General features: G+C 36.2%; 2 protein-coding genes and 1 non-coding gene across 12 annotated transcripts; 1 reads left to right on the forward strand and 2 right to left on the reverse strand.

Annotated features, from left to right (window-relative positions):
• Positions 1-572: 572 nt before the first annotated feature.
• LOC113701419 (alpha/beta hydrolase domain-containing protein VTE7-like) lies at positions 573-6012 on the reverse strand. Of its 3 annotated transcripts, none has more exons than XM_027222060.2 (11): positions 5818-6006; positions 5471-5655; positions 4691-4785; positions 4483-4580; positions 4272-4348; positions 4083-4178; positions 3117-3206; positions 1810-1902; positions 1619-1714; positions 1269-1334; positions 573-914 (listed from the first exon to the last, which is right to left on the reverse strand). In XM_027222060.2, the coding sequence occupies exons 1-11, from the start codon at positions 5915-5917 to the stop codon at positions 702-704; spliced, it is 1209 nt and encodes a 402-aa protein (XP_027077861.2). In that variant the 5' UTR covers positions 5918-6006; the 3' UTR covers positions 573-701. The 3 variants fall into 3 exon arrangements, with proteins under 3 accessions (XP_027077861.2, XP_027077862.2, XP_027077863.2); XM_027222061.2 differs by having other exon boundaries at positions 4303-4352; positions 5818-6003; XM_027222062.2 differs by lacking the exon at positions 1269-1334 and having other exon boundaries at positions 5818-6012.
• Positions 6013-8025: 2013 nt separating this feature from the next.
• Positions 8026-8099, reverse strand: TRNAN-GUU (transfer RNA asparagine (anticodon GUU)). Its single transcript has one exon. It is a non-coding gene; the product is annotated as a tRNA-Asn (tRNA).
• A 2865-nt stretch (positions 8100-10964) lies between these two features.
• On the forward strand, positions 10965-17302 carry LOC113701847 (protein RIK). Of its 8 annotated transcripts, none has more exons than XM_027222693.2 (12): positions 10967-11343; positions 12099-12336; positions 12927-13025; positions 13144-13178; positions 13266-13341; positions 13825-13920; positions 13995-14099; positions 14324-14417; positions 14498-14633; positions 14975-15497; positions 16425-16644; positions 16927-17302. In XM_027222693.2, exons 1-12 carry the CDS (start codon positions 11276-11278, stop codon positions 17052-17054), a joined length of 1818 nt encoding a protein of 605 aa, XP_027078494.1. In that variant the 5' UTR covers positions 10967-11275; the 3' UTR covers positions 17055-17302. The 8 variants fall into 8 exon arrangements, with proteins under 8 accessions (XP_071915416.1, XP_071915415.1, XP_027078494.1 ...); XM_027222694.2 differs by having other exon boundaries at positions 14516-14633; XM_072059313.1 differs by having other exon boundaries at positions 14519-14633.
• Positions 17303-17414: the final 112 nt, after the last annotated feature.

Consider the following 17414-nt stretch of genomic DNA (forward strand, 5'->3'; position numbering starts at 1 on the left):
TTTTTTACCTTTTAACTTTATTTTATTTTTTATTGTTGTTATGAGTTTCATAAGAAGGATAACATAAGAGTAGTATTAGAACAAAAATTTTATCTTCCTTGCATTTCCTCCGAAGAGCCTAAAACATTAAAAAAAAATGTCAATTTAAGAGAGGTAGGTAAAATTTTGAAAACTTAGAGGGCACCAAGTGATATTAGGATGAACGTGAGGGGAAGTTTCTAAAATTATCCCTTATTTAAATTTCGTTTTCCTGCTCGCAATACTAAGTTAAATAGAAAATGCTTTTTATTCTTTTCCCGTTTTGGAATTAATCATTGTCAGTATAGAATTTTTGTTATATCTTTTACCGTTTCACAATTAATCTTTGTCAGTATATAAATTTTATGCATAACACATAACCTTCCTCTCATGTCTCTGCAAAACGATAAATTCAATCAAGGAAAGCTACTCCAAGAATTAAAATTATGGAATTAAAGCTCCATCCTGTCTGCATATATATATATATATATATATATATATATATATATACACATGGACTAAGCTGGTAATAAATAGTACCGATGGTCTGATCATGGTTTTTAATCTGTTTTTACTTCAAGGAGACGGCAAATCCAGAATCAGACAAGCCGCCATTGCAGTTGTAGTAGGAGTATTACTTACATGAAGCCTGTGTCTAGACAGCTAGTCTAAATAAAATGCTCCTAGGCATTTTCTACTCTCAGAACATTGAACAAGAACGTGTTTTTCCCATCAACGGAGTTCAGGACAATTGGCTCCTGCTCCTCTTTAGGTGCCCCAGGCCGCGCAAAATCCGCGATTAACCTCGCAACTATCTCAGGCTTCTCAACATGCGGGAGATGACCACAATCAGGTATTTGGTGGACGCTTGCATCTGGCAATTCACCATGCAGTCTCTGCATTTTATGCCACATGTGACATCAACATAGTGTCAGTAGGAGTTGAAAACAAGTCAGAGGATGACAACATCTATTGTTTTTTTTTTTTTCTTTTCTATAGGAGGGAGAGGTTGTATATGAGATCTTGTGCTAACAAATTGTGAGGGGCAACATGAGGCTCCGCCACTGCACAAAATACGTCTTTTAGTTTTATGCAACTTTTGGAGGAGTTGAAAAGAAGCGCCCATGCATATCATCCACTGGTCAAACTGGCCAGTTTCTTGAAAGCAATTTCCATTTGAATCCTAATTTGAGTTAGCGCTTAGCCACAAAAAGAACTTTAAATGTAAGCTCATATAGATGGAAACTGACCATTGCAAGCTTACTGTTGACAATGTTATCACACTCTCCCCAGATGACAAGAACTTTCTTGTTCACCTGCAAAAAGTGAATGCTCACTTTTTTATGCATTGTAATTCATTCAGTCAATGATGATGAAGTGAACAAGTAGATTTTAAGATTTTGGCCTTTAATATGGTGGTCACATGTGAAATGTAGCGGACAGGATGACAAGATGGCTGTACTCATCAGTCACACACGTACCCAAAACACCATGGGGTTTTGGAAGCATAAAGGTACGAACATAGAATGTCATTAAGTGAAATGAATCAATAACGAAATTTCTGCTTGATAATGCAGATGAATGTGGAAAGGTATTATACCTGCTTTATTTGATTAACAACATTATAGCCACCACTAAGCATGTAATTCACAGTAGCATCTTCCCACCAAGGCAAAAGACAGTGTAGGCGGCCGACCTGCTTGGCAAGCAGAATGCATCTGTTAAATATCACTCAAGGCTTGCATCTGCTGAAAGCAAGGAAACGTGTAACCTGCAGAAAATCACACTCACATTGGCCCAGTCAAAGCATTTTGATAAGGGTATGTCATCAAAAGCTAGCAAATTGGCATACAGCCGCAGTGGGAGGCTCTTCAACAAAGAGACCTGAAAAATGTCTACGTGAGAAGCAAACGTGATAAATAAGATGATGATATAAACAGTACCTCATTTCTCCAAGAACATCAACTAAGGCCCCGTTTGTCAAGTGAGTTTTTTGAGTATTTGTCTAAAATTTTACTCTAGCTTACTGTAGAAATTTTTTAAAAAACTTTTGAAGTGTGTAAATTTTTAAATATTTTAAAGTGTATAGTTTAAAAACTTTGAGAAGTTTTTTGAGATTACTGTAACTAAAGTTTTTAAAAACTCGTAACAGACAAACTGGACAAAAAACTCAAGTGCCAAACAGGATGGCTACGTGAGGCCCTAAGAATTAGAGGTCCTGAGTTCAAATTCCTCTGCCCCCTCCCCCCTACTTAACTCCCGCCTCTCTCCTGCTGGAAAAATTTTAAAAAAAAAAAAAGATTATCCTAGTTACAATCTTTCATGCTGCTCTATAAAAATCTTACTTTATCATGTTTTAAGAGCTTCTTCATTTAAAGCAAAGATAGAACTGCACTGAGTCCCTAAGTCCATCCTGACAATACTAATCATTGATGTGTGTTTATCTGGTTGGACTAAATCTTGTTCATCAAAATGTCTTAAGAAGTAAAATGAGATAATGGATTCATTGATCCAACGAAGAATGAATTCAAAGATAAGATATTCATCAGTTTGTAGACATTCCTTGTCATTTCAGTTGAAAGAAAATATGTGCCAAAATAGTCCTCTTTAAATTGCTATCCTACAAAAGACTGGAAAAAAAAGATTGAAATACAAATTCCCTAAGTTCATCCTCTTGGACAATAGTAATTACTGATGCGTGTTTGTCTGGTAGGACCGACTTTTGTTCATCAAAATGTCATAAGAAGTAAAATGAGAAAATGGAATCATTGATCCAATGAAGAACGAGTCCAGAGGTATGATGTTCATCAGTTTGTAGACATTCCTGTCATTTGAAACAGAACATGTGCCAAAGTAGTCCTCTTTAAATTGCTATCCCACAAAAGACTGGATAAAAAAGAGTTTAAATTTTAAGAAATATAGCTGTCTTTGGAAGGATAAAAGATAATAAATCCCAAATGCCTCAAGCCACATGAAAATGCAAACATATTTTTTGTTACTAAATTCAGAATGATATTCCTTTCCTGTGATGAAGGGCACTGCTGATGCTTAACTCCTTGGATATATGGACCCTAGAAAAAAAAAGAAAAAAAAATTACCCCAGCATATGCTAAAAATTTTGGTAGCTTTGTCAGAAGCCCTGTGCCTTCAGCATAAACACTTGCATTGATAAGAATCAGCTTATCAACCTGCAAACAACAGAATAGATAGCATAAGATTGATGAATAGCACAATTGATGATACCGACAGAAGAAGCAGACTGCAGAGTTATCTTGTAAATTTGGAAGAACAAGGATTTTACAGATCTGTTGTGATTGTATATCTATACACTTTCTTTCATCTCAATCCACTGTCTTTGTCAATGGACAAGTCAACAGTAATTTTTAACTTTATCATTTCATGAATTATGCTGAACAAAGAGCGAAAATCACTTCTTTAAGTGACACCTTCACACAGATGACACAAAAACAATCTCTTGTATGTTCTAGTAGACAAATCTAATTTGTACTACATCTAGCAGGATAAGGCTTCAAATGCTTCCATGTTTCTAGTTTTTTTTTTATTTTTTCATTGGAGGTTATTGGACTCCGTGGTAGAAGAAAATCTACACAAAATGCAAATCCCCCATGCAACTGGCACATTTTTTCAGTAGCTTTCCGTAATTCTAACAGATAGCCTATCAATAGGATACTGCTTGCAAAGCGATTCTAACCGAACTTCCCTCACACGAGATGTATAAACTTTAATATCTGTGTTAACCCCTATCGATTTTCTTTGTAGATCTGGTAATGTATGAATGTATGGGTTGGCCTTATAGCCATTCTTGGACGTACATGATTTCTAACTTATTGTTCCTCTCACAGTCTTCACAAACACACACCAAAACCCCAACAGATAAATGTTTGAAATTGGTCAAGAAATTTCATTAAAAGATCATGCTTTGTTTATCTCTTTTTTTTTTATAGGCACATTAGTAATTTATTTCATGGGAAGATTGAATACGTCAGAAACTTGAGTGATTACAAGTCAAATTCAAGAAAGCTCAGTTGAAGGAAAATGCTTACAGCTTCTGGAAAGTTGATGGCAAAGTCAATCGCAACTGCAGCACCAAGGCTTGGTCCGACTAGTATCATTGGTCTTTTGATGTGAGTCCTCCAAAGCTATAATAGAAGCTCACAAAGTTAGATCAATATTTAAGAACTAACAAGAACTGCCAATTAGGTTATTCAGTGTGATGGATGGTAATAATCAACCAGCATCCAGGATGTTATCTTTCCAAAGCACCTGGTAAAGATGATATCTTTTGGATGCCGCATCGCAGGGAGGAAGTCTTTCTACACCAATTGAGGACTAATCAAGATCATCAACAACTAGAAGCATAACACAAATCAAAAGTACCTGAACTAAGAGAAAAATTATATTCTCTCTCTCCTCTGAAATTAGAGTAAGGATTTGAAGATGAACCTAGGTCAGAGAAACCCCAACCAAGAATGTCTATTGCCCAAGTCTCCAGAGCAGCGTCCTCGAGTAATGGGTACGTGCATCTCCATTCTAAACAAGAACTACAAAATCGAATGCACACCGGCCAAACAAGGGGGCATAAAGAAAAAGAGACGAAAAGGCTTTGAAATAAAGGGAAATGAGAATAGGCCAAAATAAAAGGGTAGAAAACCTGTCGAAACAATGGAGAAGGACCACTGGATCGGTATCATGTTGAAACCTTGGCTTCACACAGCTGCTCATTATACAACTGTCGGAAAATCCAACCTGATTTGAGAGAGGCAGGATATAAGGAAACAAAAACAGGGCAAAGATAAGTTGCATGGCCAACAATCAGACATGAGAAATTCTGGAGACATCTTGTGCCCACAACTGCTCATTTTACTCGCTGGAGAATATAACCATCACAATAGAAGTGAAATGTTTTTTCAAGTCAAAAGGACACACACACATCATGATTCTTCACTTTAATCTAATCGGCTGTATGATGCGCATATTATGATTCTGGGCCTCAGCTCTCGAGGAATACTTTAAACAGAACCTTGCTGGATGAACACGAGATGGTCATCATTTATCCCCTTTAGACTTAAATTTAGAATGCACAGCAATGGATGCAACACGCGAGTGACAGAAAGTTGTCATTTTGACTTGAAACACCAGTAAGAGACTTGATTTCGTTTGAGCAAATGCTGAGGCTATTAAGAATGCAGTATATGTTCCATCTCAACATCCGTGCGTATAATAAATTAAGTAAAAATTTTTTATCCCAGACTACAAAAAGAAAAGAAGGAATGAAATAGAGCAAAGCTTGTCGATTTCAAAATTCAGAGCAAGAGGACTCAAGAGTGAAGGCCCTCATACAAGGCTTTGATCTTTTAAAACCACACACCGAAAAAAAGGGGGGCAACATTGTGCTACAACATGCAGAAGAATAAAAAGCTTGTATATATACCTTCACAGGAAGCCTTTGAATCCTCTGAGCCAAAGTTCGTGCAAATGGATCCTTGATTTCTTTAACTTCCTTCGGTAAAAACGAGGGAAACTCGCCATCAACGGCAATAACATTTGTACCCAATCTTCCTCCGCAATTAACCCCCAAATGCATCGAATGCTTCGAACCGAATCGTTCTCTTGCTCCTAGAATCAAGGATGGTCTCAATGAAAAAGCTACCATTTTTTCCAATCAGAAACCAGCAATGCCGTGCAATTCAATTAAGCAAATATCGAAAGAATAAGCTGCTAAATCATGTAGTACTAATATATCAGTACTCAGAATGGTTTGAGTTGCACATGCATTACTCTGTATCAGGGCCGGTGTGGAGGCGGATGGTGGGAGAAGTTGTGAACTCGAAGTAGTGAATGAGAATACCAAGGTGGTAATGGGCAGCAGTACAGGCATGCAAAATGTGCCTACTCTACCATTTCTGATCAAAAGTTCAAAACTGCCCACCTCTCTCCCTCTCCCTCTCCCTCTCTCTCTCTGTGGACGGTGCATGTGAGCCCCCCGGCTACTGTGTAGCAGTAGCCCCACGTCAGTTTGAAGAAAGTAAAAGATATCTGTTTGGATTGGGAGTTTTTCAAAAATTAATTTTTTAAATATAATAAATTTTTTTAAAAATATTCTAAAAAGTAATTTAAAAATTAGTTTAAATTTTTTTAAAATTCTAAAAAATATTTCAAATTATATTTTAGAAACTCTTCTACTCTTAAATATCTCAAAATATTTTCTGAAAATATAATTTAAAAACACTACTATAACAAAAAATTTTAAAAAATATCTCAAAAAACAGCTAATTCAAACGGAGCAACGTTGAACAGCTTGGGCCATGGACTATTAAATAGTTTGGATTAACTATTCTAAACCTATGATTTCAATTCAAAAGTGGGCCTTCCCGTTGGGTAGTGTAGTGTCCGTTCGTACGAGATGCCTGGACCTGACCTAGGTTAGTATAAACTTCATAGGTGGTTACGAATTTTGACAGGGCGCAAAATCCATTCCACTTCCTTTAAGGCTCCAACAAACTACTTCTCCGGAAAGGGACAAAGTAAATGACAAAATAGAAATCAGCCTTAGGCTGATGGCGACGTGCCTTTAAGGCTTTGGTGGGGTGGGCCAATTTGCCACAATTAGAGGTGTCAAAATGGGTGACTTGGGCGGGTTTGGGTTGGGTAAAATGGGTAATGGATATAAGTGAGTCAACTCATTTATACCCATTTAATTAGATGGGTATAAATGGGTAAGTCAAAAAATGAATTGGGTAACCCAATTACCCATTTATAACCCATTTATTTTAACTTTTTGTAAACTTATTTAAATTCATTTTTGCAAACTAAGTTATCAATTTATACCACTCTTTGTACCCATCATTAGTTTTAAATATTTACTTATAATGTTCAATAAACTTAATTACCAATTTTTTTTCATTTATACTCTATGTCACAAAATTACCTATTATTTAATAATTGAATAATAAGAATATAAAAATTTGAACTAAGTATTATAAAAATTAATATAAAAACTTAATCCAAAAATTTTGAACCCCTAACATTTTTTCATATATAAATTTAAAATTTCATTTTATAAAGATAAGAAAATAGGCTAAAATTTATCATAAATTGATAATGCTAAAAAATGAGCAAGTTAACAAACTAAGAGAAAATAAAATAATAAGATAAAACCAAAAAATAATAATAATAATAATAATAATGAAACAAAAGTAGTTAACATCATGACAAAATGAAAAATTTGAAAAAAAAAAAAAGGTGGGGGAAAAGAAAAGACTTGGGGGGAAGAGAATTCTAAATGGGTTAATTGGGTTTCATGGGTTACCCAATAATACCCATTTAATAAATGGGTATTATTGGGTAACCCATTTATACCCATATACAAAAATTTAAGATACCCATACCCATCTATTCATGGGCGGGTATGGGTAAATTTAGTTAAGTGGGTTGATTTGCCACCTCATTAAATGGGTATTATTGGGTAACCCATTTATACCCATATACAAAAATTTAAGATACCCATACCCATCTATTCATGGGCGGGTATGGGTAAATTTAGTTAAGTGGGTTGATTTGCCACCTCTAGCCACAATTGTGATTCGCCCCTCATGGGCAGCTCGGTTGGTCTCAACAAATCTCCTTAGGAGTTGATGTCCAGTTTCAAGAGTTCGAATTCCTTGATTATCGTGTTCGGGGGATGGAGACTCTCCCCCAGGCCGGAGTGGGATTAATCGGGCCCCATAAGGATTGACCCGTACACCCAATCCGTCAGCACAAAAAAAAAAAAAGACAAAATAGAGCTCCAGCAAACCACGTTTGGTCAGTTTTCAGAATGTTCCTAATTTGGCTCCTGTCAATTTTTTGTTTTTTGAAACTTGTAGCTCTGTATAGATAAACTATAATTACTACCTTCCTTGAAGGATGAAAAACGCAGCACGGCAGCCGCCCTGCCCCACTCGAAAAGGGGGCAAAATAAATGACAAAAAAGAGAGAAAGACAGAACGCTAGAAGGAGGGCTTGAACCTCCGACCTTGTGGTTAACAGCCACACGCTCTAACCAACTGAGCTATTCCAGCTTTGGTTTTCTTTGTATCTTTTATTTAATACCAAACGTGCCCACACTAATACTTTCAATATTCAAATGCACGATGAATTGTGTTGATTCATTGTGCATAATATATAGATTAGTTTATCAAAGAAATCACTTTAGCATAAACAAATAGGAACAACAAAAATCGAAAACCAATATGTAGGAGCAGTTAATAGTAGGCCTTATTTGGCAGACAAGTTTTTTGCCAAATTTGTTTGCTATGAGTTTTTTAAAAACTTTAGTTATAGTAATCTCAAAAAACTTTTCAAAGTCTTTAAATTATACACTTCAAAATATTCAAAAAAACCACACTTCAAATTTTTTTTTAAAAACTTCTATAGTAAGCTACAGTATAGTTTTAGACAAACACCCAAAAAACTCACTTGACAAACGGAGCCGTAGTTCAAACTGATCATGAGTTACAGAGATAGCCTATACCGATTTTGCCCCTAAATTTTAATACCTATAAATCATTAAAGAACACATATTTAGATTTATTAAAATGACATTAGTTTTTAAAATTAAACTGGATCTCATGCTTTATGAATAGTAAGATAAGATGTGCATTAAAAGTGCTTATGAAATTAAAACTCTCTTTTGGCTTTAAAAAGTATGTAACACCTCTAAATTCTAATATTATCCGTAACATAATTTCTCTTTGTTAGTGTGTAGCACGTATTCTAGTTAGTAAACATTGGTATTATACCTATATAATTTGTGTTTATATGTTTTGTACCTATACAATTTTTAAATTTTCAATCTTGTCCTATAATTGCACCCCTTAAAAATTTTAAAATTTCCTATGTTTTTTTACTTTGCCGCTTAAGTTCTTAGAGTGTACGATTAACATTTAGTTTATACATGATGGCAACTTCGAAATGAAACCAAGTACTAGTTAAAAACAATAATTTTAAAACTTTTGGCACATAAAAAAAAATGTTACATAAAAGTTTTTTGTTGTCCATTGTACAAAATTTTAATTTTCATTTAGTTTTTTCTAGTGATTATTGTTTTAAAACTCTACACAATTCTAACAAAATTCACTCGACCATCATATTGGTTATCTTTTTTTTTTGGTAAGAAATAAGTTACTACATTTCAAAGAGTTAGTGCAAAAAATCGAGTTTAAGATCTCGAATTTATAAAACAGGGCAGACAGAATGCCCAACAATCATTCTATACTAGTTTTGTGATGGTTGCAGGCTGATTATTGAACACTTTGAGACCTTCTTCCTTTGTTTCTACACTCAATTTTGCTAAAAGCTCTGCACAGCAATTCGCTTCCCTGAAGACATGCTTAGTGGTAGTTGTAAGGAAGCTCCTCATGATATTCATGCAATCATTAATCATAGAAGAGTAGGTGTAAAAATCATTAGTGTTTGTAGAGATCATATGAACAATCACAGAAGCATCCATCTCAATATGATGGCGTTGAATACTAAGAGATTTTGCCAACAGAAGCCCATCAATTAATCCCCATAATTCCGCAATTGTATTTGAAGTTCACCCCAGATTTCTACTAAACTCACAAATCCATTTTCCAAGATGATTGCATATGATTCCTCAGGTCCCTGCTGGTCCCGGGTTTCCAAGTAAAGCACCATCAGTGTTGAGTTTGAAGGTACAGGGAGGGGGTGGTTCCTAAGGAATCATGACAAGATCCTTGCGTCTGATGGTTTTACTACTTGTGGGTCCTATGCTTAGGAATTCTGCTGCTTTTGCAGTTCTTGTTGAAGAAAGGTTTGGTGGACAGGATTGAGATTCAAACAGAGCCATATTCCTATTCTTCCATAAAATCCAGCGGCCAAATGCTGCGATGGTTCCTCATGTTACGCCATAGTGGGGTGATAAGTCTGTCATGTTGCATATTTTCTTTAGCCAGGAGCAAAGATTTTGTCATGCAAAAGGCTAAAAATTCCAAGGTACAACTATTTTTCTCCATAAACTTTTGGCTTTAGAACAGAAAATCAGGACTTGATCGGTGTCTTCTCTATTATTATTGCATAGAGGACAACGATCTTCTTGGACAACGGATTTTCGGAGTAGATTGCTCTTGGTTGGGAGCTTGTTTTGGCATGCAATCCATAGGAAATATCTTACTCGATTACTAGCCATGATCTTCCATGTCCAATCCCTCGCTGATCTTTCAACAAGGGTGTTATTTGAGTAGATAAACTCTACTGCTGATTTAAGGCTAAACTGGCCATTTGGGGTAAGGTGCCACTTCAGGCAATCATCCACAGGAGAGGTAATTTATCTAGGAATGGCCTTAATAACTGTGAGAACAAAATCAGGGAGTATTATGGAGATTATGTTGAGGTTCCAAAACTCTCTTTCTCCAAACATTTGGGAAATCACCATATTTTCTTCCCCTTCAATAAGTGGGCCAGCAATTGGTTATCTAAGATGTTGAACAAAAAATTTTGCCTCAAACTTTATAAATTGTACACCAAAGTAATTATCCCTCACTAACCTTGGTTTTCCTTTTAAGATAAACAAAAAGGCAATCCTAATTTAGAAATTATACGATAACTCGTAAAACGTTTATCCATAAAAAAAATATATAGAAGATACTACTATATGAAGAAACACAAATCTTTTATTTCTTTTGGTCTAAGATGGCCTCGAGATTAGTCTCAACACTCCTAAATAACTTTGTTTTTCTTTTATGAAAACAACTTAGTGAAAGAGGTTAAATTTGAAATATTGAGAATATCCTTTATTTATCATATAATTTAGAAAAGGCAACTTGGCCCATAAAGTAGAATCATCATAATAGTGGGGCATGTGTACAATTATTCTAAACTTGTGTTGTTTTTCAACGTGCTGAGGGGAAAATTTTTACATTAATATATCTCGTGAAAACAGAGCAGAACTGATTTACCTGCCACGTGTAAGTCACGTGACTTAGAAAAGGAGCGGACGATTTGCAATCCCGTCGTTGCAATCTGTAATGGGCAGTTCAAGTTCTTGTCAATCTCGGCCGGTTTACGTCGTAACAATCGGTAGTCCAAAAGTAGTATAGACCCAAAACGCACGGACAGATACGTCTATATGCTCAGAGGTAGTTTAACAGCTCGAAATTCTGTTGATTCGGACGACGATATTCACGTCAAGAAGAACAAGGAAGAAGAACCAGTTGCAACATAGGAATCGGCGTCGATGACAGAGGACAATTTCCCTAGGGTTTCCTCTTCTGAATCTATCGATTCTTCATCGACGAAGCAGAGGTGCTTTAATGTTGTCTATCCTGATTAAGAATCCCTAATTTCCTACTTTATGAACGCGGCTTTTGGATACTCGTTGAATTATGTTCGGCATATGTTTACTAGTCCATTAATCTGCAAGTTCTTAAAAGGTCGATCTAAGCGTTTATGAATTTTAGAGGGAGAAAATATTTCAGTGCTACTGGAGAAGGAGGTTTATACAATGAAATAGGCAAATAAATTGTGTTATTCACTTATTAGTTGTTATTTTGGACTTCGCGGGAATTTATGTTGGAATTTTTTTTTTGATTTATTGGTGTCTAATTATTTTTGTTTTCCAAATTTGGCATTCTGGATGCAGAGTGTTACAGTAATTAAGATATTACTGACACGGCAATTATAATTTCCAGACTAGGATGACTTGCTGATACAGGAATTTATTGTTGGCTTTAGTTAATGCTGAGAGAAACATGCTAGTATTTTCTTGCTTCTTAATGATGTTGATATGTGCAACTGAAGAATTGTTTCTTAAACTTACCTCCACCTGCTGAATTTTTTTTTTTAAAAAAGGAAAAAAGTATTGAAAAGAGAGAAAAATGAAACTTTGAACGAAAAGAAAAAAGAAAAGAGAAAGAAAATTTAGGGAAGAAAGTGCAAATCTGTATGAATCCTGCACAGCTTCATCAACTTATGGCTATGGTTGTGTGCATGAGCTTCAAGCAGTTTTTGCCATGGCAGTGATAGTATGTATTTATTTATTTATTTATTTATTTTTGCAGAAAAAAGAGGAAGTGGGATCAGCCTGCCGAGTCATTGGGTTCATCTGGAGTAGCAGCTCCTGGTCTTCTTCTATTACCAAACTTGGGATCCCTTCCTGGAGTTGCATTACCTGGTGTAGCTATAATTCCTAGTGCTTCTTTCTCAAATTCTCTTACTGCTAGTGCCGCAACTATTCTGCCTGTTATCCAGTTGCCTTTACAGCAACATGCGACTGCCATTGCCCAAAAAATAAATCAGGTAAGAAAATAAAATGGTTAAGTAGATACTTTTCCCCTTCCTCATCATGGCTGTGTTTTCCTATTGATAACCTGTTTTGTGTTAAGCTTATCCTTAGACATTAAGTGGGAATAAGCTATTGTATACAATTCCACTGGTGTTAAGTGGCCATCAAATTTCATTTATTCAACTTTCTACAGAAAATAGGATTAGTTTTGAGTCACTGATTCCCCTACGCTCTGTTGTGCTAAATAGAAATCGTCTATGTATTGAAAGATATTTATGTAATATTAACTAACATTTCAAAGAAATTGTTTTAATACCTTTCACGAGCAATCATCACTTCAAACACTACTGGTATGAGAACGTATTGGTGGTGGAAGTAGAGGTAGTGAAAAGTTGGTGTGTCATAATTTTTTTTGTGTTTTGATAAAGTAGAAGGAGAGTTTATTTGCTGTTTGAATTATAAAGACAAGACAATGTTCTGTTCCTGTCACAAATTTTTTATTGTTAGGAAGACATTTAGTAATCATAGTGTCCTAATTGTTTTATCTAGAGCCAGAGTGTTTCTTTAAACATATTTGACATGTAGTCCAATTGTGCTAATGTAGCCTAAGATCCAAGATGAACTGATAGCACGAGAAATTGTTATCAATGATGCTGATTCTACTGTGCGCTATAAGCTCACAAAACGCCAGACCCAGGAAGAGGTAATTTTTTATGGCTCCAAATGTTAATTTTTTGATCAAACGGTTTGAGAAACATGAGATACTTTTTGTTTATTGTAGACAAGTGTTTGAGACTTACGCACACTTTGTCCTCCTACAGATTCAGAAGTATACGGGTGCCATAGTAATTACTAGGTTAGTAGTCTTCTATAGCTTTCTTGAGGACCTTTTTGTTTTTCTGTTTGTTTCATGCGTGAGGTGATTGTTAAATGAACTCTGCAGAGGCAAATACAGACCCCCAAATGCACCTGCTGATGGTGAAAAACCGTTGTATCTTCACATATCTGCTGCGGCTCATGTGAGTGTTCACACTGTAATTCCATTTTACAACTTGTAAATTCCCTTTGGACTATGAATAATCAATTTCCAGTTTGCTTAGCGTTTGCATAACAAAATTTTTGTCCCAGTGGAGATGGTACTATGTTGACTCTTCGTAGTCAATAGTTGGCAGATGGGAAATGAGTTGATTGTTTTACAAAATATATAAGAATTCAAGTGTTCCCATGACCAACTCTTCCAAGCTCCTTAAAGTTGGCTTAATGCGTACTAGGCCAAAAGTTATTTCAGTGGTAGAGATGGTACCTTCATTAGTCAATTGTCATCAGTATTTCTTGATAAGATTACTTATTTGTGTGTAACAACTACTGTTAAAAAACCGCTATCATGTTATTGGGTTCCATTTGACAAAAGATTGTGTTGTCTAAGGAGTTTTTTCTAATTTACTTTGGTACGCTGAATGTACTTATTGGTTAATATCTATGTATTCTTTTGCTTACTTCAGTTGGAAACAACAGCAGAACGGATCAAGGCAGTTGATCATGCAGCTGCAATGGTGGAAGAAATGCTCAAGCATGGGTCTTTCAGCAATACCATGAATGTAACAATTCATTTTTTTTTTTTTTTTTGCAAATTTGTTCAAAGATGCAGTACCAAGAAATTTGATAAGCACAGTTGTCTTTTTTTGATCAGGTCAATCCCTCACTGAGTGCTTGTGTGTTTTTGGGCTTTGAAGCAGATCCCTCTCTGAATGTTGCTGCTCGAATTCGTGGACCAAATGTGAGTTTTTAGTTCATTCTCTTTTTTGTCTCCTTGTTATTTTCTCCTTCTCCTGCTCTTATCTTCTTTGAAGGTGGTTGGAAGTTTTTCCTTTCTTTCCTTGTATTTTTTTCTGTTTCTTTGCTGCATGGCGAAATATTCTGATCTTTCAAGCTCTCTCTGACATCTCCAAACAATTGGGAGAGATTCTTTTTGTTGCTGCTTGTTGGCTTTTTTATGTGCAGGACCAGTATGTAAATCACATCATGAATGAAACGGGAGCAACAGTTTTGCTAAGAGGACGCGGTTCAGGATATTGTGATAGTGTACAGGATGATGGTAGTCGTTTGCTTTAACCAGTTTTATTTTTTGATCTGTTAGGTTCTCTCTTCATTCTTAACGTGCCTTTGAGTCCACAGCTTTTACTCTCTTTGTAGAAGGTCAACAACCATTGCATTTACTTTTGTCGAGCAGTAATGCAAAAAGTCTTGAACGTGCTAAGCTCCTTGCTGAGAACCTTTTGGACACAATCAGTGCAGAGTTTGGTGCATCAAGGTAAATGGGCATAATTAGCTTTCTGTAATTATTTATTGAAAACAGAAAAAGCAGAACTGAGATCACTAAAAGGAGAGCTGCATGCTTGGGTTGGACGGTAAAGCAGTTTGAACCCTTTATCTGTTTATCCTTTTTGTCTCGTCTTAAATTGGAAATGACAAACATGGTTCTTGTGTTATTTTATCAATCTTTAAATGGAAACCAGAAGCCTCTCATACCTTATAAGACATTCTATTCTGCACTGTTATTTGACAATATTTGTTATTGTTTACTCTTGTGATGTACTGAGCTTGTTAGTGCTTCTTAAAGAGAATAACTTGTTGCTGTGCTGTATTTCAAAGGGTTTCCTCATCTAAAGTTTATGGTGCTGTTCCTCCGCCACCACAGTTACTTGCTGGAGTTCAGAGTTCCTTGGATGAGTCAAACCCAAGTGTCCCACCGTCTGCCAGCTTGACTGCATCAGCTGCACGGTCTATTCCATCAACAGTTTCATCAATCTCAATTCCTGGTGCATCTAGTATTGCTTCTCAAGGGCCTGTACCACATGCTGGATGCTCAAATCCTGCATCTGGGCTGTCTCATGCGATTACTGGTGGTTATTCCCTGTCTTCATTGACTGGTGGGACGAGCTATAATGGTTATGATGGAATATATCCCCAAGCAACACCTTTGCAACAAGTTGCCTTGGCCCTTAGGCAGTCAACTTCACCAGTTACTACTTTAGTAGCTCCTGCTGTTACAACTGCGAGCACAGCATCGTACACAAGTACGTGCTCCTCATCAGAGAAGGATAAGCGTTCTTCACAGAAAAGAAAGTTTCAGGAATTACCAGCAGTAGTTAAAAGCCTAGCAAATACAAACCAGGTATTGGTGGTCATTCTCCTATTTATCATTTTCTGTGGTAGCTGCTACTGTTTGACAGATTTTCAAGTTTAAACAGTCCCCTCCCCACTCAAAGGCAAAAAGGGAAAAGGGCTACAGAAAAAGAAGAGGATAAGAAAGAAAGAATTCAGATTTACTCTTAAAATGTTCTCATCATCCATTACGCACTGATGTCTTGCTTCTGGAACTGTTAGTCCCTATGTAGTAGTATTGCTACTACAATGTTATTTATTTTCTCACTTTATTACTTCTTGTTCCAGGTATTTTCTCTGATCTTTTATGAAGCTAACAGGCTGATACTGGACTTCTCTCGTGGACACTAATGTGTTTCACAGGGTTCCTTGTTCTGGAGGTGGCATGGGTTGCTCTATGCTGTACCATTTTCGTCTGGACTGAATTAAGATTGTGATTCCCTCTGGCGCAGAATTACATATATGCTCCTGTATTTCTTTGTGGATCATGCATTGTTTGAATTTGTTTATTTTTAATTTTTAAGGAGTGATCATAAGTGTTGGATTTGGTAGTTTAGCTGCTTCATTTCATTCATCTCCTAAATGCTTGAGGTGGCTTTGGATTCATTTTAGTTGCCAATCTATTGGAGTCACTCATTTTAAGTCCGGCTTTAATCTTTATTGTGCAACTACCCTAAAAACTACATGATTAATTCACAGTTTACACAAAGGGATGGCATAATCCTACATGTGGGCTGCCATTGAGCCCTTATATCACTTTAAATAGTTTCTGTGGCTGCTTCTGCTTGTGGGTATATGTTTTCTCTATATTCCAGATGCAGGAATATATAATCAAGACCTTAAGGCGTCAAAATGTTTTGCTGTATTTTGTTTCTTATTGCCACATTTTCTGCTGATATTGAGGATTTGTTTGGAACCTTTCTTGAAACTGTTACAGGGATCAGAACTTGCAGAGCCATGTGAACAAACATCAGATATACATGGAAAAGATATTAAAAGGTTGGTGCAGACATCAGCAAATGGAATAATTCCAATCCCTCCAAGAACAATGCCCCCGCCAACAATGCTGCCACCCCCACCAAAATTTACTACATCAAGACCTGGAATTTATGGTGGCAACAGCATCAACAATGGCTTGAAATCTGAAAGTGTACCTGGTAGTTTCATGGTTTCTTTCCTTTTGGTTTCTGATTTTGAGCCTAGATTGTAGAAAAGAAATATATACTAATTTCCTATAGAACAATATAACTGGTTGCTTGCGGATCTTTGCAAGATGCTTATTCTTGAAACTTTTTGACTTTCAGTATTATAAGCTTTGAGATTTATGCTTGTCAAGTTTTAATGAAATGTCAGTTTACATGTGTCTCAACTCCCCCCCCTCCCCCCAAAACCTTTTTCTATCTAGAGTTGTTCCTTATTTTCCACGGTCATCATTTCAGATACATTAATCAAGTTAATGGAATATGGGGATGAGGATGAGGATGATGATCTTGATGAACCAAATGAAGACTCCATCAAAAGATGCTCCAGTACTTTGGTGGCTCCAAAACCATTCTGGGCTGTCTGAGTCGCATGTAGCATCGTTGTCTGGCCTCCCGTGGAGATTTTGGCCGCATATTCTTCTTGATGCTGTAGGCTCTTATGCGGAATTTCAGTTTTAGAATGTGGTAAAATTTTGGTATACTGCATGTTCTGTGCAATTTTGTAGCTCTATTTCAATTTTTTTGTGGAATTCTTGAAGATCTGTTGGTGCTAATGCGTCACTTTCTTACATAGAATGGATACGGTGTAATAGAGATTATCCAGTTTTATTTCCGGGAAGGTTCTTGTAGTAGATTTGTCGATCATGTCATTGAGGCAGCAAAATCAAGACTTCAAATGAATCAACAGCTAGAGGTATTGAAAAACCGGCAGCGCTATTTGGAAA

This window comes from Coffea arabica, chromosome 7e (assembly GCF_036785885.1).
Source record: "Coffea arabica cultivar ET-39 chromosome 7e, Coffea Arabica ET-39 HiFi, whole genome shotgun sequence".
Classification (NCBI taxonomy): Eukaryota; Viridiplantae; Streptophyta; class Magnoliopsida; order Gentianales; family Rubiaceae; genus Coffea; species Coffea arabica.